Raw genomic sequence first — 23,865 nt, 5'->3', positions numbered from 1 at the left:
TATATATTGCAATAATTTATATTTGTAGTGGTTTGCAAGGGTTTTAACAAATCATTCAATAAAGTTCTCTTCTCTCTTTCACCAACTGAATACGTTACTTACTTATAACTAACATTTTTTAAATTTCCCAAATGCCAAACTGGATATTGAAACTGTTCTGCCATAGTTCCCGTGTGTTGGCAGTTAGGACCATCGGATTCCTTCTTGGTTCTGTCCTGTCTCCAGCAGTTAAAGCATGGACCCGCATATTGGCGCCACCCTTGCACACTCATGTCAGTTTATCATTATGTCTGCACCCTCAAAAGTAAAGCAACTGACAGATTGGAGTGTTCGCAATGTGGGATATTTAAATTGCAACTTTATGGCTTACTAGATATCCTCTCCACAGAACGGGGTTGACTGCAGGCAGTGAGGACAGGTGTTAGAACATGCACCAGAAAGAGAATTGCAGAAGGTAAGTAACTTGCTTTTAGAGTAAGCACAGTGGCAGCCCACCCCCTCACATACTAGAAAGTTCTACCCATTGTCAAACGAATAAACTGGAAGTGAATTAAATGATGAGATAACAGCATGAGAGTTAACGAAGATGGAATGTGCATGAATAATGTGCATAATGTCTCAAAACGTACAACACTGCAGCTTGGTGCGCGTGGTAAGTCCCTCTCCCCCAGCTGCACAGCTCCAGCACAGTGACGCTGCCGACGCAATGCTGCAGAGATCTCGAGTTTTCTCAAGTCCAGCCTAGGAGCTCTCATTGCATTGTGGGATTTGCAACCCTAGGTTGTAACATGATTAAAAAAAACTGCAGGTTTAGGAATACACATCCTAAACTTGGACTGCACAAGCTACCCCCATATGGACCAAGGAAACTCTAGTGCGCTGCCTTTTTCAAGACCAAATGTGAAGGTGTGTGGAATAAAAAGAGAAAGCTACTACATTGTTGTTCATATCAAGAGATGGTGGAATGAAAAAAAGGGAAACATTAAAAACACGAGGATCTGCACGCCCACCTCACAAGATGCCGCCTACAGTAGATCCCTTGACTTGCTGGTCCAGGGGGTTGCAGGTTGCTGGATGTTTAGCATGGTGCACGAACTCACTCGCCGTTCTCACTCTTGCACTAATCCATCGTGCAGGACAAATTCTCTCATCACTCACTCACGTATGCATGCACACACTCCCTCATACTCCTTCACCTACTCACACACTTACTGACTCAATGATGCATGAACTCACTTTTACGCCCAAGCGCATTCACTCACTCAGGCATTCACCGACACAGGCACTGAATTTCTCACTAAAACAACGCATAAATGCGCTCACCCATGCGTGCATTTCCATGCATTAGGCAAGAGAAGCCACCAGAAAGAATCTGCATCGGATGCACGTGAGTGCATCGCACACTCATATACTACGTCATCCGACGCTACCGCCATGAAAAGCAGCTGTGGGGCGAGTCCAATCTTTTGAAAATAGGGGAGCGTGTGATGCAGAGTGAAGATTCTACATTTTACGTCACCGGGGCATCGCTGTGACGGGGCAGATCGCCCTTACCATCTCTGCAGTTGCTTACCTTCAGCTGGGCTCCCAGGGCCGCAAACGCATTGCTCACGCCGAGCAGGATACTTCACCGCTCTGACGCCAGTCCTAGACTCATTCATTGATAGGAAGTTAAAAACTCTCCACATATTGTAACCATCGATTTAGATGCAAACGTCTACGTGCACTGCGTGTAGCATCTGCACCGTGGCAAGAGCCCAGAAAACGCAACACCAAGATGCGATGGCCTGCCTCTGGTGTCCGTCCACACTTTATTTATTTATGGTCTTGTATCGCGCCTGATTCAGCCCCGAAGGGGTATCTCCGCGCGTAGCTTTGCATGGTTAGGGCAAACTGTAGTGAGGGGGGTGACAGAGAGAGTGGCCAGATTATTCGTGTGAGAACAGGTGAGTTTTTATTTTTTTTCTAAAGGAAAAGAGGTTAGAAATTTGCCTCAGCTGAGGTGGAAGAGAATTCCACAACAAGGGGCCTTTAAGGGAGGGTGCTCGCCCCCCCTGTCTCGCTCTGGAGACTTTAGGAACATGCAGCAGCATGGTGTTGCTGGAACGCAGAGCACGTCCAGGAGAATAGGGAAGAAAAATCTCTTTTAGATATTTGGGGCCAGATCCATATATGCACTTGTGCATAATGCAGCAGATTTTGAAGTTTATTCGCTGTTGCACTGGGAGCCAATGAAGGTGGGAGAGAAGAGGACGGGAAGGGGTACGGGGAGGGGCATTCAGGATGAGTCTTGCCGCAGTATTCTGCACCACCTGCAGTCTGTGTAGTTGGCGGAAATGAGTAGACTATTGCAGTAGTCCACTCGTCCAAGGACTAGTGCCTGTACCAGCGTTTTCCTATAGATGTTAGGTAGGAAGGGGAAGATACGCCGTAGAAGACCAATTGTACAGAAACACGTTCCCGTAACCTGACTGACGTGATCTTTCATAATCAGAGCTTGGTCTAGGCGCACTCCCAGATTTTTGATGGTCAGTTTGGGCGCTGGGACAGGTCCTAGCTCAAGTGGCCACCAATCCGGCGACCAGAGCAGAGTGGCCCCTCCAAACAACATGACCTCCGTTTTGGACACATTGCACTGGAGGAAGTTCTGGGCCATCCAACCCGCCACTGCTCTCATGCCGTCTTGGAAGGATTTCATGACTGCAGGAGTGATGGTCTGAAAGGGAAACAGCAGCTGAGTGTCGTCAGCGTAAGAGATTGGGGAGAACCCGTAAGATCTTATAATCTCTGCCAAGGGGGCCACATATACGTTAAATAACGTGGGGCTCAGACATGAGCCCTGTGGCACACCCTTGGTAAGCTTCCTACAGACAGATTTATGGGAGCCTAGTTTGACCCCTTGTTGTCTGTCTTCAAGAAAGCTTTCAAGCCATGCAAGGGCGGTCCCTTTTACTCCCACTGCCTTCAGACGGTCCCGTGCTTTATTGCCCAGGATAGATGCCCGTACCTGTACGGACTTTTTGTATTTACTTTTTAAGCTATGCATTATTTAATTCGCTTTTCACATCGCTGGCGAGGTCGGTTTTGTGTTTCAACACTGAAGCGTTATGTATTATCCAAATGCATTATTAACGTGATAATGGAAATGGTTTTCGTGGAAGAGGGCAGGCTGATGGGTTTCTTGAGTGATGTTGTGGTCTGTTGGTAGGTCTTGTACTGATGTCGTAGTCAAACAGTGGGTTCCTGCAGTGATGTCACACCATAACAGCCGGTTCTTGGAGTGACGCAACACTTCCAGAGCGATGTTAGTCTGACGGGAGGTTCCTGGAGTTATTTTAAAGGTTGACATCAGATTCTGCAATGACATCACAGTTTCATCTCGTATTCTTAGAGCGACTTCTCAGTGTGCAGTCTGGTTCCTGAAATGTTGTTGACGTCAGAATCATGTCATTCCCGACATGCCACGAGATTCTCTTGTTACCAAAGGGTGACCTCAGGACTCTAGTGTGACGTTAAAGTGTGCTGTTAGATTCCTGGAGTTTTGTTCCAATTTGAGGTCATGCTGTGATTCTGTCTGATGCTTGATTTGTTCAGTTGCATATAAGGTTTTCAGAGCAACAATGTTACAGTACGACGTTGATATAAAGACTGAAACCAGAAGTTAAGGTAAAACCTTTATTCTTCACAACTCCTCTCTCCACCAGTTCAGGTACCTCTTATGAACATTCTAAAGCAGCCTCCAGAGCACCAGAAGGTGCCAATCAGAATACAGGGTTGGGGGGAATGGAATGTACCAAGTATACTACAATAGATGAGCAATATTAAATGAGTAATATGCTGTACTAAAAACACTAAAATAACAAGATGGTAACACATCTTCCCCCCCCTCTTAATATGGATGCAACCAAATTCATTTGTACATAATAAAGTCTTTGTGCCATTCAGGAATTTTGCGTGTTCTTTGGGTTGGGGTTAGAGTTGGTTGGGAGTGATGCTGTCGGGAGATCCTGGATCGCTGGACAGTTTTGTTCCTGTTGTGACTTGACTAACCTGTCCATACTCCACATCTGGTCATTGTCTAAAATGACAGTGCTATTTCTTATTGCTGTTATACACGTAGGTCTTGAGAACTTAGACTCAGGATCGCTTCTCCTCGGATTTTTGATACAAACCCAGTCCCCTACTTTCAATTGAGGAGTCTTGGTTCCATGTTTGAAGTCATATTGACATTTGTACTTGTTTTGGTGAATGTGAATTTTGTCTTTGAAGTGTGGCTCACTGGTTAGAGGAGGCAGACCCTGATGCAGAGGTCAGACCCGGGACCAGGGTTCAATTCCCGACGCGGCAGGGTCTTGAGCTCAAATGTCCACGGACTCGATAATTCTCGCCTCGGTGCCTACTCGAATCATGGGCTAACACTCTGCAACTCTGGGCAATAGCTTGCTTAATCTCCACTACGGCCCCACCATGATGGGATGTCTGGTCTTCACCTTGGGGATGCCCAGTAGGGGTTATCTCGCAGGGAAAGCCAGGACGGGTTCCCAAAGCAAGCGCTAAGAGACCTGTCGGTGATTTGGCGCTATATAAATCGAAATTAACATAACGTAACATAACTTGCATGTCCCTAGTGATGCGGGATCCCCCGCCTAACCATTTGGTAAAGAACTTGGTACAGGGTTTCCTTCCTCTTAAGGCAGAAAACGGAGAAATTCCTGTGACTTGATTAGGGGTGGTATGATAAGCCCACAACATCTCTTGTAATGCTTGTTCAGTGGGAATACTGTTGCTACTAGCTAACTGTATGCACCCTTTAACCATACGGTTCATTCTCTCTACCAGACCATTTGCCCTGGGACAGTAAAGCAGTGATCTTACATGTGTTACGTTAAGCTTGCTGAGGAATTCCGTCATGGTATGAGATACAAATTGGACCCCGTTGTTTGTGACAGTAGAGGCCGGAATGCCTTCTGTAGCAAAAGTATCTCTAAGGAACTGAATGACAGTTGCAGTAGTTATCTGACTAACCATTTTAACGATAGTCCAATGAGAATGATAGTCTACTAGGACTAATGCGAACTGCTTAGTTACTCTTGTAAGATTAAATGGGCCCATTTTGTCTTTTGCTATTTTCTCCCAAGGTTTGTTTGGTACCGATACCGGGAAGATGGGAGTTTCCCTAGGTATCTTTGACTTATCGCTGTTGGCACATGTAAGGCAATGCTTTACCTTATTTTCTACTATGAGTCCATGTTGGGTAACCAGTATCGTTCACGCAGTCTAGCTTTGGTCAAGCCTCGTCCTAACTGACCTTCGTAAACGAGATCAATTATCTTACTTCTAATGGCTTGAGGTGGGATTATCTTATTTCTGAACAAAATACCTTTGTCTATGTTCAGCTCATGGCGTACCTCCCAGAACTTCTTTGTGTCAGTGCTCATCTAGTCCTGAGTATCAGGCCACCCATGTAAAGTGTATGAAATGAGTTGTGCCATGGTGCTGTCAGTGTCCATGCAACTTAACCATTCTTGGGAAGAGATGGTAGTAAGATTAAGTTGAAAGATAGGATATTCACCTATATCAAATTGTTCGTCTTTGTGGAGTGGACTTCTGGAAAGAAAATCTGCTGCAGAATTTTGTACCCCTGACACATACTCAACTCTAAAACAGAAACCTTCCAACCCTGGAATCCATTTGGCTATGCGAGGAGTGTTACAGGAATTGTTTTTCGGATTGAGCATAAAAACCAAAGGTTTGTGATCTGTACGTATACAAAATTGAATGCCCCAAAGAAAAAACTTAAAATGTTTCACCCCCCAAAAACAAGCCAGGGCTTCCCGTTTCACCACCGAATAATTAAATTCAGCCTTGGTCAAAGATCGTGAGGCTAATGCAACGAATCTTTCTTTGTCATCAATCATCTGTGATAGAGTAGCCCCCAAACCTATTCCACTAGCATATGTGGTAAGGATTGTTTTCCGGTTATGTTTGAAAATACACAAATAAGGAGTGGAAAGTCTGCTTTCTTTCACTTTAGAAAAGGATTTTTGGTGTTCCTCTAATGGAAATGGAATGTTCTTTTTGGTGAGTTCTCTGAGATTGGCAGTGAGCTCAGCAAAGTGATTGACGCATTTGGCCATATATCCTTTTTAAGTATGATACCTTGCATCCTTGAACTTCGAAAGAACTTGTCTCAAGATGTTGTCATGCTCCTCGACGCTGGCACCGTATATTAGGACGTCATCCTGAAAGCATAGCGTTTTGGGCACTCCCTCAAGAATGCACGGCATAATTTTCTGAAATACAGCTGCCACCGAGGCTAGCCCAAACGGCATGCGATGGAACATGAAGGTTCCCAAGGGAGTGGTAAACGCCGTGAGCCTTCTGGATGTAGATCCACTTGATGATAGGTCATGGAGAGATCCAGGACACTGAAATTTGTAGCCTTCCCCATAGTGCTCAGCATCTCATGAATACCGGGTAAGGGATGTCTTTCTATTAAAATGCTGTTGTTTAAGTCCTGTTAATCAATGCACATCCTGATGTCTTGACTATGGTTCTTCTTAGCGATAACAATGGGGGCCACCCATTCTGAGCAATCAACTGGCTGAATGATTTTTAATTCTTCTAATCTGGTTAACTCTTTTCTTAATGGTTGCCACATCAGGTGGGGAATGGTCTTGTTTTTTGAGCTACAGGACTAGTGTTGTGTTTCAACTGAATTCTATGTTGGAAGTCTTTGAGTAACCCTAGTTTTTCTGAAAAAACTTCAAGAAATTCCTTGGTGATATGCTCACAGTTGTTTGCAGGATTAGTGAACAACACTCTCTCCGGGTCGTTGGGGTCTAGTTTAATTCCTAACTCTTTTTGATGTTGCCATCCCAAAAGGTTGGATCAATTTTCTACAACATATACCTTACCAACAGGGGAACGGTCCTTGAAGGAAATGATTGACTTGAACATTCCCTTCATGGGAATAAGGTCTATATTATAACCACTGGGGGCTATATCTGCCTTTGAGAGTTTATTTTGATCTTGGCCTATTATGGATTTGAAATCAGTGTAATTTACCAGGGTGAATGGGGAACAAGAGTCTGCAAACATTTTAATATTTCTTCCATCAATGTAAACCTCACATTCAGGATATTTCTGATTACCAGCCCCCACTTCGTTGACTTGAATTATTTTCTTAACTTGAGCTTTGTCGTTGCTGTGTCTGTTGCTCCAAATTTTCTTTGGGAAGCATCCACATACCCTTGCTAGGTGCCCTTTCTTATTACATTTCCTGCACCAAGCAGATTTTCTTTGGGAAGCATCCACATACCCTTGCTAGGTGCCCTTTCTTAATCCATTTCCTGCACCAAGCAGATTTTCTTTGGGAAGCATCCACATACCCTTGCTAGGTGCCCTTTCTTATTACATTTCCTGCACCAAGCAGATTTCGCTTGACAATTGGGATCGTTGGCTAAGTGGTTGTTACTTCCACAGCGATAACACTTTAATTTGGAATTTTCCAGATCCCCAGTGTGGTTACGTCCATTATCCTTCTTAGTTTTGGATAGATCATTTATGATTTTGCATACTTCTGACTCTTCCTCTATGTTGGTTATCTCTGCCACTTTATCTCCAGGGTCAGTGGAGTTTACTTCTTTAACCCCTTGCATGCTGCCGCGATTCTGCGCCTGTGTGGCAAAATCGCGAGTGGGTGGGTTTATGACGGCCCCCAGCTGTCATCAGCACACGAGCGCCGTAGTGCATGGCGGATGGGGGCCGTCATCAGCATGCGAGGGGTTAATGCAAATATCAGTGTGTTTAAATGGATTTAGCTATTTTAATTGCTTCTTGGAGATCTGGTTGTTTTTGTAATAATTTTTTCTGAATTTCCTTATTAGTGCAGCGCACTAACTGGTCTCTAAAGAATCATTTAAGTCCTGGAAATCACACAACTTGCTGAGACCCCTAAGAATTGCAACATATGTAGAAACGCTTTCTTGTTTACCTTGTGCATGACTGAAGAATTTGTCTTTCTAAAACTATGTTCACCTTGTCCCCAAAATGAATACGTAATTTTATCAGCGTGGTGTTGTACACATCTTCCTCATCTTCTTCTATTTCTGGTTCTGGAAGTGACTCAAATACCTTCCTTCCAGTGGGACCTAAGTTGTGTAATAAAATATGCTGTTTCCCGAAAGCACTGAACTTCTCCCCTCCAATGGCCACAAGGTAGGACTCAAATACCTTTTCCCAATCTTCCCATGGGGCGCTGGGTTCCCCAAACTCATTTAGAAATGGAGCTGGTTGTGACATGCTTGCAGCCGCCATGATGAGAGATACCACAGGAATGATAAATGAGGATAGCAAAATGTGTTAAAAAGATAATTAGAATGTGCTAAAGTAGAAGGAGGGGACACTTATGTACTACTCTAAGGTATATTAATAAAGAACAACACCGCCCCACAATCTACTATTATGGAGGAGATATAAGAAAAACACCATAAGGAGACTTATAATAAGTTGGTAAGATAGAGGGGATAACAATTATGGCAATACACTTTGAATTTGTACTGAGGAACATGCACGCAAGGAAATCTTAACCAAGAAATGTCATGTATGGAAGAGCGTTCAATATGTTTCACATACTTGGAAAGTACACAAAATGCGTGAGTCACTATGTTCTCTAATGATACACTGTTGGTAAAAAATAAATCAAAGATTTCAAGTGGTAATTATGATAGGTGTGTGTGCACGTCACAGTGCAATGAATTAATCTTTGTATTGACACGCTGAGGAGTGCGTGTCTCCGAAGTTATTGGTGTGCCAGTTAACACAAGGCTAAGCTAGGAGTAATGCAATGGCGTAAGCTGAAGGAATACGAGAAATGTGGTGTGCGTGTCACCGTGATAAATCACAGAGCCAATAATAAATATTGATACGCATAGGAGTGCGTGTCTCCGATGGCGTAAGCTGAAGATAATGCTGGAACTGTGGTGTGCGTGTCACCGCGACAAATCACCAAGCCCCAAATAAATAAATATTGACATGCATAGGAGTACGTGTCTCCAATGAATATCTTGAAAGGGATGTGGCAGGCAGCGCTGAATAACCGGCCCTGAAGTGTTTATGCGCCAGCTTACGCAACAAAAAGGCGGTTCCGGGGAGGCTGGGGCACTGGAGGCGTTCTGAGGAGTATCCGGTGTGTGGAGCCGCTGAGGAGGATCCTGTATGTGGAGCGGCTGAGTTTGTAGGCAGCCAGCTTCTGGGAACATTTTCTCAACTTTCACAAACTCTCTTCTCAGCAAACTGAGACAGACCGGCATAGATTGGTAGAGTTTGATTTCAGTCTCAAACCAGGCATCTCCCGACAAAAACTGGATATATGATCACACAATATGATAACTCGGCAGCTGGTGGAGTGGGGTAATGTACAGTGAGAGCCAATTTACTCTGGAGTCACAGTAGTGGCTGTGAAAGCATGTAGTCCTCACATTTTATAGCAACAATGATATGCATTCAAGATGGGGGGGAGATCCAGTTAAGGAAACTGCACCAATCTTTAAATTGATATGCACGTGTTGGACATGAACCCTGCCAATAGGTCTTGCTTTTGGGACCTTATAAGTGTTTAGCCATGCAACTGTTGATGTTGTTGCACCAAGGTTATTGTACTGCATAACTTAATACTTATAAGACCCCACAAACGAAACCTTGGACTTTTACTCTAACTTGGTCTGGTTTTTCTGCCTATTTCGCCCGATTTGTTTTTCCATTACACATTAAGCACTGTATCTACCACTTTGTGTGCTGGCATGTGGGGGAGAGAAGGTGAGCTCATTTATGGCATTGACTCAGGGTGTGGGTTAGCGTGGAGTTTGTGCTTCAGGGTCCTTGGCTGTCAAGATTTCACCCCTATCTGCCTATCCCATGGGTGTAAGAAAGGGATAGGGGCTATTTTAAGTCTTTGGCTAGATCTCTTTACATTTATAAGACTCTGAGGTCCGCACCTTTACATCAAGCTGTCACTAAGCTGTGGTGTGAGAGGAGACCGATTTCCCATTTAATTCCATGGCTGACCTGCTGCACACCTTCCAACCTTATTGGCCAAGGCTGTGTGAGGGGTAAAGAGTAGCCTGCTTCCCTGCCTGTGAGCTGCAACACTTCGTCGTCTATCCTTTCCTGCACTGGGGTTTGTGGTTCCGAGCCCGCACACCTTTCACTTTTCCAGGTTTGAAGAATAATAGTGGTGTTTTTGATATCTGGTTTGCCAAGAACTCTGGAAATGAACTTTGTGGGAACGGAGGAATAAAAAAACGAAACCACAATTCAGGCTCAGAGGTACACGGCGGGTGGGAGCTATGCCCCGTTCAAAAGAAGAGGGTAGGTGCAGCACCTGGGAGTGGCTTTACTTGCACATTTCCCTGGTCTGACTTTCGGTAATTGTTACGAGGGAGGGATATGTGGGTGGGTAGGCGGAGTTCGTGCTCACCCGAAGTACTGAATTAATGTGGTGGCTATCACCGGAGGACTACTGGGATCCTCCCCTGACAGGAAGGAACCAGAGGTCAGTGGAAGGTGAGAACCTCTCCAGCAGACACGGGACAGAGAGACACGAGCGGGGGGGGCAGTTGGGTGGGCATACAGGGTAAACAGATGGAGAACAAGAAGGAGAAACCCGAGGGGGCAGCGAGTCGAGACTGTGAGGGGAAGCGTGCAGGAGGTAAGAAGTGACATAAAACGGGGGGTGGGAAAAACTGGAAGGAATAATGATACAGATAGATAGAGGAGAAAGAGGCAGAAAAAAACGGGGAGAGGGGGTCATGGCGAGGTAGGGAGAGCCGAAGGCAGGGGAGAGAGAGAGAGAGAGAAGGGTGAATGAAGAAATGCATCAATTGGTACAAGGGATTAGAGAGGGGTAGAGGAGCTCATACAGAAGGGTGTAAGGGAATAGAGAGAGTGAAAGGAGAAAGAGGAAATAGGGGGGAGGAAATGTAGGAGGAGGGAGGGAGGGAGGGAGGGGAGGCGGGTAGAGGTTCCCTCACTGTCTGATCAGAAATCCCTCCTTCCTGCCAGAAGCTTTCAGAGCTGAATGCACAAGCAGGGAAGGGAGACCTGCAGAGGGGAGGGCGGGAGACTGGGGGCGAGCAGGAGGCTGCGTAGGGGAGAGCCGGGGTGGCAGAGGCGCCCGCGCCCACCTTGAGTACTGCTGCGTGTGCCCCCTCCACCCCGCTTGGGTGTGTGTTTGCTTGGTTGTCATGTTTAGACTGGTTGCGTGGGACTGTCATACATAGGTGCGCGTGGATGTGTGAGCACTGTCTGCCAATTGCATGGGGTGGTGTGTGTGTGTGTGTGTGTGTTTAGCTGCTGTCATTTACAAATTTGTTTGAGAATGGAATATCGTGTATAGACGTAGTTGTGCGTGTGTTCATTGACTGTAGAGTACAGGTGTAATGGTTAAAACTGGCATGTATAGGTGTGTATGTGTGTGGTCTGGCATAGATGTGTGTAAAGCGTTGATACATATGTTTGTATATCGACTGATTGTAGAGGGTGTCATACATGCTCGAGCATGTGTACAGTATACACCTATGCGTGAGAGACTCAATGGACACTGACTGCGGTATTGAGGGGTTGGGTGTGTGTTTTGAGTACAAAGCTTGTCGTGATCAGGTGTGCGTGTGTGCTGGGTCTGCTGCGTGCCTGTACCTCTGTAGGCGGTGACATGTAAAGCTTGTGCTAATCTCATGTCTGTGTGTGTGTAGGGATCACCACATAGATGTGTGTGTATCCGTGGACCTGGCCGCTTTAATTAGGTGTGTGCCGGATCTCGCATGTATAAATGTGTGGCTATATGAATATCACACTGGTCTGCCATGCAATGTGTGTGAGAGAAAGTGAGATCGAAATGACTGCTATGTATAACACGTGTGTCGAGACAACCACTGCATTTTAGAGGTGTTGCTTCTGGTGTGAATGCTGTATATATGTGTGGGTATTTATATGTAAACATGGATTCCGATGTATAGATGTGTGTTTGCTAATGTAAGCACTGCGATGTAAAGCTGTACGTGCCGGATTTATCGGTATGTTTGTTTAGGTGCTAACTATGCATCGCTGTATATGTATTGTATATTGTATTCACATAGCGCTTGTATGTGAGTGTAACGTGCTATGTAAAGCAGGTATATGTGTTTGAGTGTAAGGGACTGTCATGTATTGTGTGCTTGCATGTGTCTATATGCATGGGATTTTTATGCCTGTGTGAGGGAGGCGGTGGCCGTGCATAGGTATCTGTGTGTACAGGAACTGACATGTTTAGGTACTTGAGTAGAAACTTTCATGTAGAGTGAGAGAAGTGACTTGCATGTGTTGTGTGTGGAAGCGAGAGTTAGGCAGAGAAGTGTCTGGCGACATTGTGTGTGGGGAAAAAAGCGGAATTCACGTGTAGTGTCAGTGTGTGCGTACATGCCTGCTGGGATTGCCATGCAAAAAGTGTGTGTGTAAGCAGCAGTGTCTCATTCTTATGTAGTAATGCTTCTATCAAGAAAAGGGCGCTGTGCAAAAACCTGCAACTAGCGGGGGAGTTCGTGAGGCATACACTCTCGGGGGCATGCAGCCATGTGACGCAAGCCAGAGCAACATGGCAGAGCAACAAACGAAAAAGGGATGGAAGATGAGATTTAAAGTGGCTGGAGAAGAAAGAGACCTGAAATACAGAGGGGGATACAAAAATAGAGCGAGAGTGACAGAACCACAAAATGTAGGGGTGGGAGGCGAAGGAGAAACAGAAAGTGAATGAGCGAGAGAAGCGCAGAATCACCGAGAAAATCAAAAGCGGGTGAAAACAAGCATGCGAGTGGTGCGTGCGTGCGCGAAAGTAAAAGTGTTCGCGGGCTGTAAGGGTGCCCGTGAGCGATGCACTTAATGAGCCATGACAAGACAGAAAGCCAGATGGCGCCTGTGCTCGTAACAGTGCGCGTAACCGCACGATCTAGGCCACTCAAAAAGCGGTGGTCGCCTTTATAAAGCCCGCTCACTAAATATCACGCCAGGGCAGCGCATGATCTGGCTCAGGCGAGACCTAAAAAGGCTAATGTGGAAATGTTTTTTTCTTGGAAACAGTTTGGGGAAAGAAAAGTAATATATTTGTATTCAAACACTTTATTAGACTATGGCTTTTATTTATTTTTCAAAAAGGACGCATATAACATTGCCATTAAGTATTCCGGTGTATTTTTAACGTTTGTTTTCCTTGGCATTGGAGAAACTGAGCTCCTTCCATATCCAATCAGCTTCCTCTTAAAAATGTACCAGTGATATTAATGACGTGAAAAAACTAGAATGGGAGAATGCCTTTAACATGTGTTGTCCATGGATCAGGGGTTTCTGCTATACTTCTACTGTGTACGTTGTGCTCTACGAGCCTCCACCATCCCAGTAACAAAGTTGTAGACTAGACTCCTCCCAAGACTCATTGTGTCTGGGGAGGACGCCTACTGGCTCACTTGTGAAATCTTCTACTACTTGCTAATCCAGTTCTCAGCACTAATATTCTGTGAGAGTATGTGTGTGTTTCTGTCATGCTTGGTGCATACATGCTCATTTTAGAAGCTCCTAGTTTAGAAGGCAACCACAAAAACAATATGTGCCTGGGTGGACTGTGCTGTTGCATTGAAGAACTGTGGCTGAGCAGACAGTGTCTCTGCATCAGAGAAACTGTTCTAGAGACCCAAGCCCAGAAGTTTGTTGACAGCTGGAGACCTGCATTATCACCATAATACTGCATGCCTGAAAGGACTCAGGCTGGTGGCCTCTGCTGCTACCTGCAAAAACCTCTGCTGGAACACAGGAAGCACCCCCAGCTGGCGTTTCTCCTCCCAGAAGAGGTAGCAAGAAAGTCGTGCACTGTACGTCCCAGCAGGCACTCAAGAAGAACTGATATAGCATCATTGAGTAACACTGGAGACTATTTGAGATGATTGGGCGAAGATACTATTTAAAGGGGTAATCTGTACCTGATCCTTAATAAATGCCCTAGCGAACTCGAACCCTGAAGGAGGGGACCTGCCTATTTACACAAAGGGGGTATCTAGGGGACCACAGGGGCCAGCCGAGGCATAGTGGCCTAAGCACCAGTTAAGTGATTGCTCCACGTAGCATGTTCTGTGAAGTATTATGTTTTACGTGTGTATTAAAGTACTTTTCTTTACCGATTTAAAGCACTGGGTTGGACAGTCGATTGTTGTGCTTCTGGGTAATTGTTGATATGGTGACTGCTTACCATTTCTACCACTGGGAGTCCAGTGCTTTAGGAGTTGTACTTGACCGATTTTTTCAGAACCATAGTAGGAAGGAAGGACCCTGGGACATAAGAAAGAAATGGCCTCAGCACCCTCGACTGTGGCCCCATAGCCCATGCTTGCCCCCTGCCATCCTAAGCAGGGTCTAACATGGATGTTTCTGCTTCCCGTAATTCATTTCCTCGTTTTATTATAGGTTCATTAGAACGTGGTTCCAGAATTTCAAACCTTGTTAGTCTTCCTTCAGCTTTGCTCAGAATAATATCAACATTTTGGTTTCTCCTTTGTGAGAGAGACTTCAGTTTAAAGTAGGCTCCTTAACTGCAGACACTACAGCGAACTGGAAATCGCTCCATTCCTTTTTGACTGTTACATAGTAACTTTAACCTCCTCTATAATAGTCTCACAGTTGCTCTACAGCCCCGGAATTAACTCCTCCTTTTGCTGGAATCCAATGTAAAATAAAACACTACACTTCAGAGGCTAAAAGTCAAGCCTGCTTTTAATGAAAAATTAGTGAACAACCAAACAAAATCGACAAATGACAATTGTCAATTCAAGCGACCAGAGCGTCTGCTCACTAGCCATTTGAAGCACAGAATACTAAAATCTATACATTTCTGACACATTTGTATACACTTTCAATACAATTAAATGAAAACGTGAACATAACAATGTGGGAAGTCCTTGAAACAAAGATAGTGAGACATAAACCTCCTGCTGGACACTCAAAATCGCGCCTTTGAATACCAACATTGAATCTGAGACCACACTTTACTAAGAGATTAAGTAAATGTGTGAATGTACGGCAATAATTAAAATGGCTTCTGAGCCAAGGGGAATCATGAAGCGTAGCATGCATATTAACGTTTATAACCACTCCAGGTTAAAACAACATCACATTTACTGATATAATATATTAGTGCATTTTAAAGCAATCCTGTGTAACAAAGCATTTGTATAAAGGTTGAGGAGTACTTATGATAATAGCTTAGAACCATGCACGCAAATTTAGTTTCAGTACTAATACAACTGCTAATAAAGACAGAGTGAAGGGCATATAAAGGCGTGTTTAGGGCTTAAAAGAATAACTTCCATTTTGGTAGCATTTAATTTCAGCCCCCTGTCCATTACACAGCATGGAATCTTGTTTAAGCTATTCTCACTGCTACTTACTAATAGTTAAATTTGAATGTGCATAAGCATATGAATGAATGATTCCGACCTAATCCGCTTTAGATTGAACATAATATACATATTAAACAGTGAAAGGGAGACTAGATATCCATGCGGAAAATTATAAGTGGAGGGAAATAGTTTTGAACTATAAGGTCCAAGCTTACATACTACATACATACTAGGGATAGCCCTCTAAGAAGAACCATCTAAGAGTTAAAATCCGTGGTAGGTGTCTCAAATCCTATTCTTAGATGGTTGAACCTGTAGTCCATATGCTGCTTCTCTCTTAGTTAAAATCCGTGGTAGGTGTCTCAAATCCTACTCTTAGATGGTTGAACCTGTAGTCCATATGCTGCTTCTCTCTTAGTTGATATCAGTGGTAAGTGTCTTAAATCCTATTAAGAGAGAAGCAACACATGGCCCATAGCTTCAAACTCTGCAATGCGATCCAGCATAATACACTGTGAAGGCTCCAGCAAAACCATTGTCAAGGTAACATCCCAAACATTCACTAGTGCTCCTCAATGCCATGTTTTGACTAAAAGCCACTGTAGTATCAATAATACATAGTACCCCTTGAAGACTTGTAGTTAGCCCATCACGTCTTCCTCCTGTATCTCCTTAACTGAAGGTAGACCTGGAATGAGATTATTGGTATGAGGTGGTATGAGATGTGGAGATGATTAATTAGGGACAGAACCAGAATTTAAGGAACTATTTGTTCACATTGTCACAGTCTGTACTACTACCTCAACAGGACTCCCTTCCTGCTATTGATGGAAGGGGATCTTCCTGCTTGTAGTTTAACATATTCCAACCAATTAAGCCTGAATTCAGGCCTTGTATTTAAACAACTGGCCAGAATTTTCTTAGCAGGGTCATCATTGTCCTGTTTAAGGAAGGAATTCCTGAATTCACCTTCATCTTTGAGATGAAGAAACAATTGAATGCCTCTGCCTGGTCTTGTAAGCATGTCAGTTCACTTTTAGCTGTGGCAAGGGAGTCAAAGGTTTGCACAACTTTCAATAGTTCCATTTGCTCATTAGTTGCTGAAAGAATTCACCCTAATAAATGATTCTTTTTGGAATAGGATAACGACTTGTGATCAAACTACAAGCATTTACCACTATATAAAGCTTTAGCATAGATAGACAGATAAAGGCTGTGCTGAGTAGAGGTATGACTAAGCCTCCATGCACCACGTATGCCAACGTATGCCTCTGGACTAGTATGCCACTGTGAAATGTGCCTGATATCGGATGTATTCTTCATTTCTTCTCCTTCCACTCAACACCTATTAACAGACCTGTGAAGTAAATTCAGCTGCTCCATTGCACTGAACACCTGCCCTACTGCTCCCTCCTTCCTAACTCTATTGAGGTGTGTATGTCGAATTACAAAAGGGAAGGGAAGCTAATATGGCACTAATTCAATACCGTTCGTACAAACGGCCTCATTATGAGCTTTTCTGGAATTCTGGGCAGTTACTGGGGGGAGAGGGTGGGTTGTAAGGGGTAGGAGTAAGGGGAATTTGTGTGTGTGTGCGTGCATGCGTGATTGGGGGGTACGAATTTAGTATTTCTGCACCAAATTCCGCCATCAGAAGATCTTCCCCTGAAATGGGGAATAAGTAATAGCTCTCTGAGTTAACAGGTCCTTTACTCTGCAGTTTTCCCCTAGTTCGGCAAAAAGCTGCAGAGATTTTCTGAATACTCTGGGCAGGTGGAAATTATCACAGGAAGGGCTGGAGGGGTAGGGGTGAGGTGGTGGAACACATGTGCAGGCAGGGCACGAGTTAGGGGTACACGCGGGTGGCCAGCGTCCACCCACTTTTTTCACAGGGTGGACACCGTCCACCCTGCCAAGAAGTTGGGCCCCACTGAAAAAGATGCTGAACTCGTTCCTGTGTAATTTCGAAACACTGGGACACTTTCAGCAGCACCTGCACGTTATCTGCTTTTGATCCGCAACAACGTTCAGGCTGGGAGGGGATGGGGCTCTCTTATTTCTGATTCCTGCATGGCTCATAACAAAGGCCGAATCTGAGGGGTCATCAGGCCTCCTTTTGTTCGAGTCTCCTGGCCGGCACCAGTCAGGAGCCTCACACCTAGAAGCAAAAGTAGCAGAGGGGGATACAAAGGCTCAAATCTTGTTAGCACTTTACACATACTTAAGAGAGGCAGCTTTTCTCTTTATTCAGGCTCTGTTTAGGAGATATGCAGGCATTGTAAGAACTTCAGATGTGTTGATCTTTCCCAGTATTTGCACGAAATAAATAGCATTTATATAGCGCTTACTACCCCTGAGGAGGCATTGTAATAATTTAAATCTCACTATTTTTCTGTTAAAGCACGAAGGATAAAGCTGACAAAAGGCAACATTGTTTTATGTGTAGCATACAAAAGTGTGAATCTTGTGCCTAAATCAGTAGGGTTTGCAAGCATACTCGAAATGTACTCATGATACACCTGCTAAACATATATGTATATGAGGGCTTAAGATCTGATGCCACTTCTTGTGATGCCATTTCCTGTGATGTCACGTGCTGTGATGTCATGTGCTGTGATGTCATGTGCTGTGATGCCACTTGCATACTGATTAACTAGGTTAGTCCCCCCACTTATTTTTTTAGGACTTGTACCCTGGGTGCAGGGCAAGTGTGTGCCTGTCCAGGAGGAACATTATCTGCTCCCATTTGGCTCCAGGGGGGTGCAGTGAGCAGGCAATACTATTCTATGTAATTACTGTCTGCCGGTGTCTTTGGGCCCGGGATTATCGGGTCTGAAGTTTATCACATACGAACTGAGAATTGCAGCTTGTGGCTCTTCACCTGGAGTTATTGCTCTGAATGAAAGACCCCACTTTGTAACGAGGGCCAAATTAGCTAACAATTACGCCGAATGCATACTTGGTTATTATTATTATTAGTAGTAATATTGGTATTATTATAATTATTACCATCATGTATTGGACAGAGGACAATCATCTATTCTCATCCTGCTAGTTCTGTCTGCTCCTTTTGACACCATCTCCCACAGCATTTTAGATCTAAGGCTCTGAGAGATTGGTGTCCAAGGGAAGGCCCAAAAATGGCTCAGGAGCTATCTAACTGATCGAGTCACCGCTGTTCAGATTGGTGACATCGTTTCCTGCAATAGGCCAGTCAGAATGGGAGTACTGCAGGGCTCCATTTTGAGCCTGACGCTCTTTAATCTATACGTGACCCCACTGGCCAAGGTGATCCGATCCTATGGTTGCGATGTAGTGTCATATGCAGATGATACTCCGGTTCTGAACGCCTTTGGCTCAGATCCAACAGACACAAAGTCATGTTTTAAAGACTGCATAATCCATATCGATAGGTGGATGAACTCCAAACACAACTAAACAGAGGAAGAGCTGAAATAATTCTCTTTGTCAAGGCACATGTACTCTGGTCTAGCGACTGCTGGCCTCAACCCCTCGGCACTTGCCCAGTGCTAAGACAGTCAGTTCGGAACTTAGGTATTCAAATGGACAACCAATTGTCAATGAAAGACCAGGTCAACCACCTAATTGGCTCCTGTTTTGGCACTATGCGAAATTCGCGCAAAGTTTTTTAATGGCTCCCGATGGAAGCCAGGTAGCCATTAGTCGAGGAACTGATTATCAACCGCATGGACTATGGAAACGCTTTGTTGCCTTCAATAAATGAAGATTTTCTCACTAGGCTCCAGGTTCTGCAGAATACTGCTGCCAGGCTAGTGCTGAATCTCCCCTCAGGATCCCCTTTGGCACCCAACTTGAGACTTCTTCACTGGCTTCCTGTTAGAAAGCGGACTTGTTTCAAGATTCTGTGCCTAACTGATAACAACATGTACGGCAGTGGGCCTGATTACAGGAAAAAGAAGCTCAGTTGGTACCAACCTTGCAGGGCTATGAGATCTAGCAACAAATCTCTTATGACTTGCGTATCATCTCTGACCACAATCGTTTTCGCAGGGAGCTAAAAACATGGCTTTTTGACAATTAACTGACTCTCCTCGTCCAAACCAACTCCTGAGTATTCCGCAAGCGCAATGAGACTTCCGGGTGATATGTGTGCTAAATAAATATTCCTGATTTGAGTTGATGTATCTCTACGCGAGCATTAGACTTGTTTTTTTAGTTTTAAATACATCCACTTACGTACTGTACCAGAGGCAAGAACTAGTGCCTAGTTGGAGATATCATGTAAATATTCCAAGGTGGTCTACTTGCTTGTGTCTACAGGTGCAGTGAGAGAGTTCCCTGTGTAAGACTTGCAGTCTATAGAGGGACTCTTATTTAAAGTCCCACATATTTATCTTTCTCCTCAAAACACCTCAGTAAGGGAATTTGTGTATTTCATACATTCAAGATGTATAAATAAACATGTTGAGGTTTTCTGTACATATAATAAATGGGGTGTACACACTAATGAACTCCGAAAATAAAATGTTCTTAGTAAATGTCTATGCAGGGAATAGCAAGCTAATTGCTAAACAGTTAGGCCCTCATTACATGTTCTCCTTATCTTGATGCGGGGACCCTAGTTCCAAATTCACTAATTCCCTGCTCCAAAATATGGGAACTATGAATTATTTTCCCCAAAATGGGAAATCACATTTGAGCCCAGGAATTCTGTGTCCAATTCTGTTTGTTTTTCTCCTTCTGGGATAAATAATAGTCCCAAAAGTACTCCCATTGCTACCTCCTTGATGCTGACAGTAAGTCGATGTGTGTGCTTTCTTTTGGCCCGTGGTGAGGTGCGGGTGCAATAGGATGGCAGAGTTGGTAATTGGGGAGCTGAGGGAGCATTTGCAGCTCTCTTCGTAGCAGCACTGCACCCTGTTCTGGTTCTGATGTCCTCCACCTGGGATTACTGGATCTGGAGTTTGCAGGCCTGGTAATTGTAGACCCAGGGTCAAAGGGCAAGTTGGAATGGGCTTGGGGTGTAGTGTGTGGTCACTCGTAATGAAGGCCTTAGGTGGAGGGTATTCGTAAATTTAGATTAACAGCCAGATTCATCAAAGTAAATCCGGTTCACAAAGGGCCAGATTCTGAGAATCTGGCCCTTTGCGAGCGCTATTTTTGCATTTGGGATTCATCATCCCAAATGCAAAAATCACAATTCTAGAAATCGCTAAATTGCGATTAATTGCATTTAAGGAATTTCAATTTGAGATTCCTTAAATGCATTTCATGAACCATTTCAAAATTGCGAATTCGCAATCTGGGGCCGCTATTTACCGCGAAGTCTAACTACGTGGAAAACAGCGAAAACTTAGAAAAATGCACTAAAGTGCATTTTTCTAAGTTTTTGCTATTTTCTTTGGACATGTGTGTGCGCAACACCAGTGTACATTGCCATTTCATGGGTGCTACAGGGTGTCCTTTGGATACCCTGGCACCCTTGAAATTGCTTCCTTATTTGCGATTCGCTAATTGCTAATCGCAAATAAGGAATGACTCCCCATTCATTCCTATGGGGCCCATAGGAGTGAATGGGAAAGCCATTCCTTCTTTGCGATAAGCAATTACCGAATCGCAAATAAGGAAGCTGAAGATATCTCATAAAATATTGCGATTTCTACATGCATCCCGTTTTGCGAGTCTTTAATAGCGATTCCTTAAAATTCGCTATTAAGGACTCGCACAACGTTACTTTGATGAATCTAGGGGTTGGACTCCAAATGGAAAAAAAACAGCAAGTTAAATAATGCAGACTTTTCACAAAAAAAGACATTGTTTGTAATTATGCAGCACTATACTACTGTTAAAACTGAAGAATCCCTCATGAGATATCATTGTTTTTTTATCAGTATGATTTAAAAATGATTAGAGTTTTGGAATGAAAATGATATTACCCAACCATCGGATGGAGGGTTTCCACAGAGTGCGAGGGAGAGTGCTTGGGGCAAAGGGATGAAGTCCTTGAAACTTGGGGTGTCCCATTTCTTTGTTATGTGATAGGACAAGGTCTAGCTGGTTAGTAAAAGTAAATATAGAGCTTATTAAAAGCCTTCAGTTTCAGTATGAGCGCAAACACTTGGAATGGTTGTTGTGTTTTCTAAATTCCACATAACATTAGATATATTTTTCAGAAATGCTCCACTTCCAACGCATTTTTGTATTTATTGTACTAAATCACATGTGCACAAAATACTTTATGCTTAGCTTAAAGTGATACAGGCAAGCTGACATCAATTTATACGAATAGAACAGCACTTCACCTTTCTAAGGTCGGTCCGTGAATTATTGAGAAACTGCTCATTTAAAACTTGATACAAATTGATCAGTTGTAATTCTTTTTGTTAAATGTATCATCACATTAGAGGTAGAAGCAAAAGGAGAGACTGATAAACTATCACTTGAGGACTTGAAGCGAGTTGTGACGAAGACTGAACTTCTGAAGATAACTGAGAGGCATGTTCCAGGCGGCACTGTGGGTTTTTGGCTGTCGGAGGCAGAAACTGAGAAAACGGAACTGGAGCTAGGAGAGCAGCTTCGTCTGAAAACGCAAGGCGATGGACCATTTATAGGTACTGTTTTTCCCTCTTTACACGGTTTCAACATTTGCAGTATTAATTTGCTGTCATTCAGTTATTTGTTTGGAATATAGTTGTCATGTAGCAAGGTTATAACACGTTTGTTATGTTTATTAGCACAATATATCAAGACATTCACCCATATTTCTATTAGTACTTTTTGAAGATGAAAGGACTCAATTAAATGTAAGAAAAAGGATTTTTTCAGGATACAATGCAGCGACCCTCAACAGCTGCCATCCACAGCTCACAGTTCTAATCTCTCTTGCCCCAACTGAATTCCAGAAGTCACAACAGCAGTTGCTAAAACAGTAGATAAGGCACTACCTGCATCATTAATTAGCTTAAATAGGAAAGCATGTACTAAAATGATCACAACGTATGAAGGAAGAATACAACCTATCCTCTTTCCTTAAAATAATTATTGAACATTAATCACTTATGTAATCTTGTAATTTACATGGAGGTCTGGTTACACGTTTACTAATTCTCATTCAAATATTAGAATCTTCTTTGTTGGAAATCACAACTTTGTTAGAAGTTACTGATTGTTTATACACATTAGAGGAATTGGATTTTAACAATGCTTGTATTGCCGTTTCATTGCATTTGGTTACACGATTGGTGTTCCATCATTTTCCATCAGACAACTTCAACAAATCCCCATTGACGATAATTATCTCCTTGGGATCGGACAATTTAGAACTTCCCTTACAATGAATAGAGTCCGTTTTCACCCTCACATACATACCAGCTTCAAAGTATCTAGATCACCTGACCAACCTGTCATTGTGCCTCTGCTCATACCGATCTTGATATTTTTCTAGTTTCATCCTCAAAGCACTTTCATCTACCACCTTCCTTCCACTTCTACCCATCCAAGCAGGCACAGCAACAGAGCATGGTACTCTGCCTTTCAATAAACAAATAGGAGTTTCACCTGTTACTGAATGTGGAGTTGTTTTATAATTCCATAACATGTTTTTCACTTCACTCTTCCAACATCCATTGTTTTGTAAAACCATCTGAATGCACTCACCAATTACACGATTAAAGCGTTCAATTAAACCATGTCCCCTGGGATGATATACAGGAGTTTTGCAATGCTTAATACCCCATTTCTTGAGAAAATCAACAAATTCCTTGGATGTAAATTGCGACCCATTGTCAGTCAATATTTCAGCTGGACATCCTTCTCTGCTAAAGATTTCTTCACAAAATTCTATTACATTGCTGCATTTTACTTCACGAACAAATGTTAATTCCGGCCAATTGGAAAAATAATCCATTAAAACAATTGCGTACCTGTTAGCTACTCCCAAAATGTCAAATGGACCACATATGTCCATTGCTACTCTTACCCATGCTTGTTCGGGAAATTTTATATGGTGAATAGGACTTTCTTGAATAATATGAGACTTATCACTGCGTGAACACGCTAAGCAATCTCTAACAAATCTTTCAATCTGTCTATCCATTCCTGGCCACCAGAAATCTTCTCTAGCCTTCCTTTTCAAAGCAGTCATTCCTCCATGACCTTCATATAAAAGTTCCTTTAATTTTGGTCTCAAAGAAATTGGACCTACTAACCTGTCACACCTTCTCAAAATACCATTCACAACAGATAGTTCTTCCCACACTTCCTTGTATTGCACAGTGTCTTCTTGAAGTTTCCAACCGTCACTGATTGGCAAGTTCTCTATTACTTTTTTCATACTCACGTCATGTACCATGGCTTGTTTCCGTTCAGTTTCCTCAATGGCATGGCATACATCCGAAAGCTCAGCCACATTCCAATCATCTATTTCAGAATGAGTTTCTTCATTTTCAGACTTGGCAACCGGAAG

The 23,865-nt window shown here is 43.5% G+C and overlaps 1 protein-coding gene across 1 annotated transcript in view; it reads left to right on the top strand.

The window, feature by feature from the left end:
* Positions 1–23,865, top strand: part of ARPIN (actin related protein 2/3 complex inhibitor) — a 193,449-nt gene that overhangs the window by 54,473 nt on the left and 115,111 nt on the right. Inside the window, exon 4 of the mRNA XM_086958156.1 lies at positions 21,806–22,012. Coding sequence (XP_086814282.1) covers positions 21,806–22,012 — 207 coding nt within the window. The remainder of the gene's footprint in view (positions 1–21,805; positions 22,013–23,865) is intronic.

Source organism: Lissotriton vulgaris, chromosome 2_1 (assembly GCF_964263255.1).
Source record: "Lissotriton vulgaris chromosome 2_1, aLisVul1.2, whole genome shotgun sequence".
Classification (NCBI taxonomy): Eukaryota; Metazoa; Chordata; class Amphibia; order Caudata; family Salamandridae; genus Lissotriton; species Lissotriton vulgaris.
Note: the sequence above shows the minus strand (reverse complement) of the source record. Positions and strands in the feature narration are given on the sequence as shown.